The 12278-nt window shown below is 41.1% G+C and overlaps 1 protein-coding gene across 3 annotated transcripts in view; it reads left to right on the forward strand.

Annotated features, from left to right (window-relative positions):
- Gtf2e2 (general transcription factor IIE subunit 2) overlaps positions 1 to 8056 on the forward strand; it is a 44894-nt gene extending 36838 nt beyond the window's left edge. For all 3 annotated transcript variants that reach the window (XM_034520752.2, XM_034520751.2, XM_034520753.2), the window contains exons 7-8: positions 6823 to 6938; positions 7341 to 8056. In XM_034520752.2, the coding sequence (XP_034376643.1) occupies positions 6823 to 6938; positions 7341 to 7457 (233 nt within the window). In that variant the 3' untranslated portion in view covers positions 7458 to 8056. The remainder of the gene's footprint in view (positions 1 to 6822; positions 6939 to 7340) is intronic.
- Positions 8057 to 12278: the final 4222 nt, after the last annotated feature.

The raw sequence follows: 12278 nt of genomic DNA on the forward strand, positions 1-12278 counted from the left end.
AGGAGTCAGTTCTTTTTTTCCAAACATGAGGGTCCTTACATGAACTCAGTTCATCAGGCTTGGTGATACACTGTGCTATCTTAGCAGCCTTGAGGCTTACATTCTGAAGAAGGCTATGCAAATCTGAAAATATTACAGGTAGTCAAAGTATTAGGAAAGACAGAAACAAGCTTTTTGCCATGCTTGTTTAAGGGGGAAGGTAGGTGGAGTTAAAGATGACCTCTGTGAAAATAGATCAGGTTAGCTGAAACCGGAGCCATACATACGGAGCCAGCCAGAAGCCATCTGTCTGTCTGGTGCAGACAGATCTGCTGGGTCTAGTCTAATGATGTTTGTCTAATCAGATTTAGTAAACTTTTTTTTTTTTTTTTTTTTTTTTTTTGGTTTTTCAAGACAGGGTTTCTCTGTGTAGCCCTGGCTGTCCGGGAACTCACTTTGTAGACCAGGCTGGCCTCGAACTCAGAAATCCGCCTGCCTCTGCCTCCCAAGTGCTGGGATTAAAGGCGCACGCCACCACTGCCCAGCTTAGTAAACTCTTTTTATAGCACCTATTTTGTTGCACTTTTATTCTGAAATTTAAATATAACATTATATAAACTTTTTAAAAACTATTTTTAATTTTATGTGTATAGGTGTTTTGTCTGTATCACATATATGCATGTTGCCTGTGGAGACCAGAAGGCAGCTTTGGGTTTCCTAGCACTGGAGTCTCAGATATGAGCTGCCATGTGGATGCTGGGAATCAAATCTTCATTTTCTGGAAGAGCAGTCAATCCTCCTAACTACTGAGACATTTCTCCAGCTCCAATATAAACTTCTAATGTATAATTTGTTTAAAAGTCAGTAGAATACCCTAAATGTAATATAAATTATTATATTTAAATTCTTTCTTAGAATATTAATAAGTAGTCAGGCATAGTTATGCCTGAAATGTAATATAAATGAAATAGGTGTCAACTTAAATGTGGAGTCACCATGACTCCACGTATATGGTATATGATAGCTATAGGTAACCAGTTAATGTTTGATGCATGGGCAGCATATGTGCTGTAACGTGTGATTTCCTTCAGTCATTCAGAATTCTTGGTGGAGTCTAGAGAGTGAACAGTGTACCTTTTCTATGGTTTACAAAAGTAAGCCATTCTGTACACAGTATACAACGTAGAAAATGAAGAATTAAAACAACACAAAATAATTGTGAACCGTATTGAATTATAAACTCCATTCTTTCTATCTATCTATCTATCTATCTATCTATTATAAACTGGAATTTTTCAGTAATTAATACCTTCTAGGAAAGATGATGGCAGCAGAATTTTCAACTTCAGCAGCATTGACATTTGAGGCTGGCTTTTGTTGTTGAAGTAGAGGGTTGTTCTTTGCAATGTAGAACCTTTCACAGCATTTCTGGCTTGTTTAACTGTCAGAGACACAGGCCTATGGTGTGAGGCCATAGCTGCCTCCATAATAGATTACCAAATATCCCTTGGGAGGCAGACTTGCTCTGGGAGAAGATTGGGTTAAAGGTTCAGTTAATGTTTATAAAAGAAAGAAAGCGGATTGAGATATGTTTGTTACCTTTAAGTACTTTTCTTGTGGGTTCAGTTATTTAGCACACACAGTGAGTAAAATTTTTATTGACCTTATAAGCAGTGACCATTTTGCTAAGTGTGCTGTTCAGTAGATTCAGTGTATGTCAATATATATGTTCACCTTACCAATGACTTTCATCAGGATGTAACTCATTCATTGTAAGTCAAACACCTGTATGGTACAACATGTTGCATCACAATTTTATCATCATACAGTGATCTAGAGACATTGTAGGGAAGAGTCACGGACAAGAGCCCTGAGGATACCATACAATTCTTTAGTAGATTGGTATAAATCACTGACGTAAAATTAATTTGAAAAACAGTTTCTGTTTATGATGTAAATAGGTATTTCCATGTAAGACCAATTGAAAATCTATAGATTTTGGAACTTTGTAGTCAAGTGTTTACTTAGCATATATGAGGCTCTGAGGTCAAACCCTATCCCTGTATCCTTTCACCTTCAGACATGGCAGATTGTGATATCTGTCTTTGATATGGTGGCATCAATGATAATGTTTGTTTTAGCCCACTAGGTGTCAGTCTCCACTATAGAGCAAAAATGCTCTTGAATGGACACGTTTCAAGCAAGTGAAAGATCACCCTTAATTTTGTCCTACAGTTTATCTGTAGGAATTTTCTTAATCAGAAAAATAAACAGAATATTTAGACCAAAGCATGCATTTAATTTCAGAAAGACATTTATTTCCTTAAACCTGGTTCTTACTAATTTAGATATAATATAAACGGTAGTGGTCAAGAGACTACAAGAAAACAGTCCAAAGAATTAAATTTGTAGCTTAGACAAGATCCTCTCTCTCTGTAAACTGGGAATCTTTACCTCGTGAGTTTATGATGATTAAATAAAAGGGAACCAGGCACCTAATTAGTACACAGGAATTTGTAGCTTCTAGTGGTAGTATTAAAAACATAGTATCTAAGATACAAGTTGTTTTAGTCCAACTATCTGGTCACTTGTTGTCTTGATCAAGGTTTTGTAGTTTTGGGTTTGATTAGTCAAATAGGAAAGAAGTGGATCAATTTTAGTATTCTGGGCTGCATTTGCAGTTGTCTTCTTCATCTAGATAGTTTAGTGGCTTTTGGTATTTCTGATGAGAATCCCTGTATGGGACTATCTCCTCATTACTGGTAACTTTTTTTTAGAAGCTTAAACTGTTTCATCTTTGTTCTTAGAGTTCAAGGTTCCTTCTAGTAGTTATCATTGTTGAGTGTTTACTTTGCACTCTGTTGATCTTTTGAGTGATTATTAATTTTATTTTTGCAGTGCTGTGGATAGACCTAGGGCCTTTTGCATGCTGACAGGTTCTCTACCACACATGGCATCCCCAGAGCATTATATTTTGATGGTTTGGTAACCTGTGCTCCATGTATGCATTTTAGCACAGTTTTTATGCAGATGGAAAGTTTTCGTGAGTATCTGTCTGTTGGTCTAGCCATATGCTGAGTGATGTTTGGTGTCATGCATGCATAGGGCCATTTTGTTTGTTTGAGACAGGCTCTGTCTTCGTAGCCCTCTCTGTCCTGAAACTCACAGAGTTCCTGCCTTAACTTCCCACAAAGTTGGACTGTAACCTGTAAGCTCTTCCCCCTTGAGCTGGATTCAGTGTTATTACAGTAACAGAGAGCAAAACAGAACACCTTTGCTTCAGAAAAATGTAAAAGTTACTTTGTGTGTCTTATTGGAACTAGAAAGATGGTGTTATTGCTGAGATGGAGGTTTGATCTGCTGTTACTTTCTTTCATACGTACTTGTAAGTGAATGATATGTATTCATCTGATATGGGCAGAATCATCACATTGTCTTACTGTTTGGTTTTTAAGGGCTGGAGCAGAGGTTTCAGCTGTGAAGAAAGCTGATTGCTCTTGTAGAGAACCCAAGTTCAGTTCTCAGCAGCAGGTACTTCTAAAATGCCTGTAACTTCTGTTTCAGAGGATCAGACACCTACTTCTGGACTCTGCAAGCAAATGCACGCATGCATACATGCCTGCATGCAAACATGTTCAAATCTATATGTGTATGTGAACACAACACATATACTGATAATTTAAAAAATGAATCTTTGAAAAAAAAAAAACAAAAACAAAACAGAACACCCTGGCTATTAGGGAATTGGAACTTTTAGCTCCCTCTTAGATCCCACCCTTATGCCAGTGCCAGGAATCTGAAAATTTAGGACCTTCTCAGTTTGTCAGGGAGCTGAGGTTGCAGAACAGCTGTCTGCTCTGCAGTCTGTGAACAGGTATCCCAAGAAAAGATGAGGTCTAGATACTCACTTACCTGAGACACACAAAAGGAGCACTAATCAAAAGAATATAGTTAAAAATTTGAAAGTATTGCTAAAGATCTTGTACTGATTAGTAGGAAGACATAGGTCTCAATGGTGGTGTGGATTCAGGATTTCAAATTACCCCCTCTGAGCCCTTTTCCATCAGATTCTTAGCAGTAAAGGTTGAGGCTGTTCTTTAAGAGAACCCATGATTTGATTTGATTCTCAGGACCCACCCACATGGCAGCTCACAACCATCTCTAACTCAAGTTCTAGGAGCTCTGATGCCCTTGTGGCCTCCACTGCCCTGCTCACATATGGTGTCCAGCATACATGCAGGCGAAATACCCTTAGTAATGTGGAGTGCCCAAACACACAAGTAGACTATAGGAGAGACAGCATAACAAGGAAACGCAAGACTGGAGGTCAGTAGCCACTGAAAACACTTCTGGCAAATCAGGCCCTGTCATTTACACAAGGAGTAGCTTAAAGAATTGGAAGCTAGTTCATTATGGCTAACGATAGCAGACGATCATGCTGACCAAGCTCACACCCTGACTAGATTGACTCATTCTCTGCAGGCTTGGCAGAGGAAAGGCGGTCCCATTTCCAGGCATACAGACTATTAACTCTGATTTCAACTGTCCCACAGAGGATGTCCTGCGTTTAAAAAAAAGCATGAAAAGAGACAGGAAAACAAAATACTGTTGAGACCCAGGTCAGTAATGAGACCAAATTCTTAAGACACAGATAGTTGAACTACTAGATACAACTGCTAGACACAGAATTTAAAATAACTGTTAATGTTGAGCTAAGTAGTAGAAAAGGCCAGATCAACTGTATGAGAAGTGGAGTATTTCAGCTAAGAACATCTAATGAAAAGTGTGGTGACAGAGTAAACACAGAGTAACCAAGTGCAAATTAAAGCTGAATGCAAGCAGAGGAAGTGTACAAAACCAACTGCACCCTCAAGTTATAGAACAATATCCGATGGTCTTCATGCATAATTGGAGTCTGAAGGAGATGGTGGAAGAGAATACCAGTGGCCAAGAATTTTCCAGAAATAATGATATCAATCCAGGATGGATCTAAATCATGAGAACATAAGTCATTCCTCTCCAAACATACGAAAGAGCAAAACATCAGACATGGTTTATTCAGACTGCTAACCACTGAAGATGAAGACAGTGAGAGAGGAGAAAGAGTCACTACAGAGGCACAAATAATTACAGCAGCGCTCTTAAAAACTGTGCGTGTGTGTCTTTAATTTAAATTTATTCGACTGCGGAATATAGTATGAGATAAAGGACCCGCCTTTTCTGCTTGTAGATTCAGTTATTTTTCTGGCATACTTTATTTTTTGTGTGTGGGTGTTTTGCATGCATGTATATCTGTATACACTTATGTGCCACAGTTACTCCCCAAGACATTATTAAGAGACTTTGTTTCATTTTCTGTTTTTACATCTTTCTTAAAAATCAATTGAGATATTTACTTTAACGGATGTTAAGATAATCCTCTCTGTACTCTGTATTCTGTTTTGTAGGTTGACATTTCTTTATTTTTATGCTGCTTTGATTACTGTAGCTTTGTGATGTGGTTTGTGGTCATGTTGTCTGTTGCCTCCAACTCTGTTCCTTTTAGTTTAAGATTGCTGTCCTAGTCTTCTGTTAAGAAGTGTCACAGATTGGATGAGTTATAAAGCAAAGAGGCTTATTCAGAGGTCATCCTGGTAGAGTTCTAGGGTAGTATAGGGTGTCAAGTGTTGAAGATGTGGGAACACACCAAACAGTAGCCAGACAGGCTGTATGAACTTTGACTTGTGAACTAATGCATTAGTCACTTGCATGTATTCACATGCACATAGCCTGAGTCACCATTTGTTTTAGATTTCGCCTGCGTGTGTGTTGGTGCTCTTAACTGCTGAGCAGGACAGTGGAGGCCATGCAGGCGTGAGAGCCCCTAGAACTTGAATTAGAGATGGTTGTGAGCCGCCATGTGGGTGGGTGCTGGGAATCAAATCATGGGCCCTCTTGAACAGCCTTAACCACTGAGCCATCATGTAGCTTGCAAATGGAGTGTGTGACAACCTATAGGACGGCTAGCAGACTAGCAAGAAGGGGAGGCATATGTTGGTGTAGGGGTTGGCCTGCAGCCTCTGAGGGTGTGGTGAACTCCAAGCAACCTAGTGCAGCATTCAGGAGCTTTCCCTTCTTAGTTTCCAGAGTGTACACTGTAAGACTGCCATCACAGGTCGGGGTGTGTGGGAAAGGTTTCGAGGCTCTTAGTGAGTCTGGTCAGTAAAGCCATCTTTAGGAGCAGAATTTAAAGCATAAAGGATTTATGTTTTGTACGTGTCCAGTATGAGAATGAGATAGGTAGGCTAGACAACTGACTTTTTCATTTGTTCAGAATAGGGAGTGTTCTCAACCTACCTGGTTTCTCTCCTCCTCTTCTTACTCCTCTCTTCCGTCCTCCTCCTTCTCCTGTTGTTGTTGGAATGAAAGTGCTAACTGCCTCTCTTCCCTTTGAAGATGGGAGAAGTTCAACTACACCACCCTCCTCCAACTAAGTCATAACACAGAGCACACTGGTGGCCCTGGCATGCTTGGCCTTCTGGGCCAGCACTTGACATACTTTTGCGGTTTCCTCTTTCTCTATGCTCATGTCTCTGTTTTCTTCTTTCTTTTTTGAGACAGTGTCTCACTAGGTATCCTCATTATCTGCCTGGAACTTGCTATGTCAGGCAGGGCTGGCCTTGAACTTGTGGATGCTTTGCCTCCCGAGTGCCAGGGTTTAAGGTATTTCTTTGTTTTCTTAGTGAAATCTAAGATATGCTAATTTAGTCCCAGGACAGATAATATTCAAGCTGAATTTTGATCACCAAGATGCTGTGGTTTATACAGATTTATGGTAAAATAACTACTGTCTTATTGGTACAGAATTCCAGAAACTGTGGAGGAGTGTCACTGTGGACTCAATGGATGAGGAGAAAATTGAAGAGTATCTGAAGCGACAGGGTATTTCTTCCATGCAGGAATCTGGACCAAAGAAAGTGGTATGTATTCTTTAGAAAAGCAGTTTAGTCCCTTCTTCTCTGAATGGTTAGCTGCTCCTCATTCTGCTCTCCCAATGAGGGAGTGATTCCCTCTGATGGAGAAAGCACAGAAATTCACTGCCTTTTATTTTGACTTAATGCCTAGCAGAGTTGAGGTACGCTTTTATGCCTACCTGATCTTTTCCAATGGAGGTTTATAAAACCTTGCGGTATTGGAAGGCACCAGGTCTAGTTGGAGGCTGGTATGTGCTGTGAATGGGATGTTTGAGACTGGACCTTCAAGAACCAGGAAAGGCTCAGAACCCTGTGCCTGTGCTGTGGGTCTTTGGGCTTGTTGATTAAATCTTAACCATCTGGCCCTTGGGGTCACTTGTGTTTAACTGTCTTTATCTTGTCCTGCAGGCCTCTATTCAGAGAAGGAAAAAGCCTGCTTCACAGAAAAAGCGACGGTTTAAGACTCACAATGAACACTTGGCTGGAGTGCTGAAGGATTACTCGGACATTACCCCTGGCAAATAGGGAACCTTTTTATCTTTAAACAAAGTTGCAGACACACAGTCAAGATCTTTCGTGATCTCGGGATCTGAAGACTTTCTGCCTTCCCGTCTGCTGCTCAGGACTGAGGAGAGGAGCAGTTCAGTTTACAGAACAGGAGCTGATTACCAAACTCACTGTCTCACCCAGCAGACTAGTGGGAATGGGTGTTCCTGTCTAACTTTCTGGATTTGTTTGTTTTATTTTATTAGAAAGACACTTAGCGTGGCACTCAGGTGTCTGCTATTTATCTTGATTTCGGAATGGTTCTGGATTCCATGTGTTCTCTTTTGCTTTAGAACAAGTTGGAGGGTAGTGCTGAATGCAGTTTTTGTTTATTCCAAGAAAAAAATGTTTATAATAAAATCATTTGTAGGAAGATCTTTAAGAAGTTAGGAAATTTAGTTTGTCTGTCTTACTTCTTGAAAATGGCAGGGAGCAGCTGCAGTCCCTGACTTGTCTGGATGGGTGGGATGTGACAAAGATTGGAGTCAGTACTGTTGGCACACTTGAGAATTTCATCTTTGGAACACAGGGTATGCCTCTGGTTAATAAGCTGAGCAATAAAATTACACTAAATATAATTGTTAATGCTTTCTTTTAAAAGGCTAAGTCAGCATTTAGTAAGTTGGATTCATGATTTGCTACCACCTTGAACACGGATGGGAAATTCTTCTTGCTAACCTGAGCATGAGCTACACCATCCCCGGCTCTCACCTGAGAGCTGTCCTGCCTGTTTCTGGTGACGGCCCTCTGTCACCCGTTAAGACCCTGTCCAGTTCAGTGAGAGCCATGACCAAGACGATCAATATTTAGGGTTTTCCACTGTACTTTGAAGAAGGCATTTTCTTACCTGCACTTCCCTCTGATGTACCATGCTCCTTTGAGTTGAACGCAGGTCTCATCTCACATATTAAATGATGTTGGAATATAGAAGCCAAGTTTGACATCCTCAGAAAAGGTGAGATTCTAACCCAAAGTACTGGACTTCTGATGAATACATCATTCCATTGCTTTACCTTTTTTTTTTTAACCTCCGAGCTCCAAAATATGGTTTAAGAAGATGTCACACTGTGGTTTCCCCATCAGTTAGAATATAAGGAATTTACCATCTTGCTTGGTGTCTGAAGGTTTTTGCTGGTGATGATTTGTAATGCTTATGGCATCAAGTTACCTTTCCCCATAAATCTTGAACTCACTTATCTCCTAGCAGGTGGCTTCATTTGCAAACCATGTTCTCCAAGCTATGTTATGGCCGCGGTCTGGAAGTGCAGGTCTGTCTGTCTTGCTGCTTCATCTGGCTTTATAAGGGGGCAGACTTGAGGCTTCCTGGGCAGGTAGGTGCTCAGATACATGCTTTACCACCAGATCTGTGTCCTGGTGATCTTTAGCTTAGTCTGCTCTCGATGTTTTCTTAGGGACTGGCTTGATAATTGATTTTAATTTGTTATCTCACTCCACAGAAATGAAGAAACTAAATCTATAAAAACGAAGTATCTCACTAGTTGCCAAACTTGTAAACTCTCTAATTTTGTTTCATTCACTTGCAATTGTTCCCTTTGTTCTTTTCTCTGCTGAAGCACTAGACTGTATCATTGGGGGCTGTGTAGGGAGTAGAGAGTCTCTATGGGAAACTTAAGAGCTTGGTTGTGTTCATGGCTCTAATAAAAAGAAAGGACTCTGGCAGCAGTTCTTCTGGGTGACAAGAGACATTCCTCCAGAAATTTCAAGTTGAAGTCTTGGTGGTCTCACCTCTGCCTGTTCGTGTCATATCTACTGCCATTTAGAAGCAGGTGGGAATGGGTACGCCTGGGAGAGTTAAAAGGCTGAGTCTTCAGTGCATCTGATCTATAATTCATCACAGCCACAAGAGGCTTTTAGGACTAGCTAAGAGAAATGTAGTCGAACTTAGATAAAGTATATAAAAAAAAAATGACCATTTGGCTGCTGCTGTCACAATCTGTAAATGTGGTCAGATGATGGGTGGACCCAGGGGATGGAGAAACACTCAAGACTTGTTGATGTGAGTACTGGGGAAAAGGCCATGTAGGAACTTCAATCCTGCTACTTCTGAGGAGGCTGCGGGTGTACAGCCCTGGATTTCTCTCGTGAGCCTTTGTTTGGAATCACTAGAGCAGAAGCATCTTCTGAAGGTAGGCACTCATGTGGGACAAATGCATTTGGATTTATGAATTTCCCAGTTCTTGTAATGACAATTATTCTAGGCATGGAAGATGAAACTTAGTGTCCCCTTTTCTTTCTAGTACTTTTTTTTTTTTTTTTTTTTTTTTTTTTTTTAACTTTGATTCATATTTTGGGAAGGTTGGGAGTTTTCTCTGGCTTCATTGACTGTTGCTTGCTAGCTCAGAGTAGTGCTGTCTTTCTTGTCTATCTCATTGCTGTCTGTGGAGCTGCATGTAGGACAATTCATTGTTTACCAGGTGTTCACGAAAGGGAGGCTCAGTGGGGACTTGGAAACCCTCTAAGACGAACGCCTGGTTCTGAACTGTCTTGTGAATCTGAGGAGAACGTGTTGGGAAGACAGAACAGGGTCTGCCAGTCTGCCATTGCCCCCCATTCTGGTTCTAGAGTAAAAGCAGGTTTTCCTTCACAAAGGTTTTTCCACTAGAAATAAATATGAACGATTAGTCCTGGACTGTAACACCATAAACATGTCTTGGTAGAAATACATCTGTCTTGAGCAGATTGACAGAGGCCCTCTGGGAAGTTGGTTGGCACGTTCCCATGACCTAGTGCTTCCAATGCTGTTTCACCTGGCCAGACACTGCATGTACATGGCTCTGGGTAAGTACTTAGAACCTAAACAAACAACAGCCAGTTATAGAAGGGTCAAAAACTGCTTTAGTTTTGCACTTGACTACCGTAAGACACGGAACATGTTTGGCAAGTCTTTACATTGAAATCCTGTGTTGTAGTTTTAGGAGAAAAATGCTTGTGTTCATGTAAATACTCTAATTTGAACATTATCTCAAAGTGCATTTAGGCCTGTTTTTGCTCAAAAGACACCTTGGGTGAAATGTAAGCATTTAACCCAGTCATGTTTCTCACTGGGGATAGGGCTTGGAAAGGGCCTGACTTTGTAGGTCATTTCTGCATCCTGTCTCAGCTCCATGAATGCTGGCATCACAAGCACATGTTGCTGTACCCAACTTAAGTGAGGGGTGCATATGAACAGTTGAGACAAAGTCTAAACTGGTGGGTTATTTAAATTTAAAACATGCATTGGTGTTTTGCCTGCATATATGTCTGTGAGGGTGTCAGATCTTGGAGTTATAAAAAGTGAGCTGCCATGTAGGTGGTGGAATTTGAACCTGGATCCCCTTAACCTCCAAGCCAACTCTCCAGCCCCCACTTTTTTGTTTGTTTTTCAAGACAGGGTTTCTCTGTGTAGCCCTGGCTGTTCTGGAACTCCCTCTGTAGACTAGGCTGGCCCTGAATTCAGCTCTGCCTGCCTCTGCTTCTCAAGTGCTGGGGTTGGGTTAAAGGGATACACTACTACCCAGTGTCACTGGTGCTTCTTTTGGTCAGGTTATGTTAACAGTTTGCAGAGACTTACCTCTGCCCCTAATAAATGTACAGCAGTAAAAGAGAACTTGTGGTCAGTTGTAATGTAGTTGGGGAAGGGAGTTGTAGAATTGATGCTAGTCTGGGGACAGTCCATTTAGCTCAGTTAGCATTCTTTTTAAGCCTGTGTAAGTGAGACCTTTTGATAAGGGAGCAAGAGTGAATGAACAAACCAACGAACTCTTTCCTAGTCCCAAATTAACTGGTTCCCAAAAGACCTGCATTCATTTCTGCTCAGTAGAGTGAGAGAGGCTGTTTGTAGAGAAAGTTAGTGAAGTAGGTGGTAAGTGCTTGGTCAGTGGGCATGTATCTGGGCCTTGCTTGCACTAGATTGGGACACACCATACAGGCTGTCCTTAGACACAACTGCTGTCAGCACACCCAAGGCCTCCTGTGGAAAATGCATAGAGAAGTGGCAAGTTAAGACAGCAATCGCGCCGGGCGGTGGTGGCGCACGCCTTTAATCCCAGCACTTGGGAGGCAGAGGCAGGCGGATTTCTGAGTTTGAGGCCAGCCTGGTCTACAGAGTGAGTTCCAGGACAGCCAAGGATACACAGAGAAACCCTGTCTCAAAAAAAAAAAAAAAAACCAAAAAAAAAAAAAAAAAAAACCAAAAAAAAAAAAAAAAAAGACAGCAATCGCTTGAGGTAGCCTATGTGTGACAGTCTCTGGTGTCTTAGAGTTGGAGCCTCTAGGCTAGTTGGAACAGCTACCTTGAAGGCACTGCCACACGATCATTTAATACTTCTAAGAGCTGGAGGGTGTCATCTTTGTGAGTGCCAAATGATCAGAAAGGAGTGACTATGCCCTGTGTTTGGTGGCCAGTCTCTGAAAAAATATCACAAGGTATCAGTGCCTAAGACTGAAAGTCACCAGTGACTACTGAACAGTTAAGTGAGAATCTGGCTGGAGATGGCGCTCAGGTACTTGTCTAGCAGGTTTATAAAGCCCTGCATGCTAGTCCTGTGATTCTGGCACTGGGAAGGTGAGGCAAGGAGGACCAAAAGTCCAGGGCCATCCTTGGCTACAAAGGAAGTTTGATGTTAGTCTGGTGATTCATAAGACCTGGGGTGGGGGTGGGGTGAATTTTGAGACTATAATACTGTCATCTTGGCTAACTCAACCACTACATTTTCTAGATTTTGAATCTTTTTTGTAAGCTTTGATTTTATGTGTTGAATATGCACTGTTATGTGGTATTAAGAAGATATTATGGACCTC

Source organism: Arvicanthis niloticus, chromosome 16 (genome assembly GCF_011762505.2).
Source record: "Arvicanthis niloticus isolate mArvNil1 chromosome 16, mArvNil1.pat.X, whole genome shotgun sequence".
Lineage (NCBI taxonomy): Eukaryota > Metazoa > Chordata > Mammalia > Rodentia > Muridae > Arvicanthis > Arvicanthis niloticus.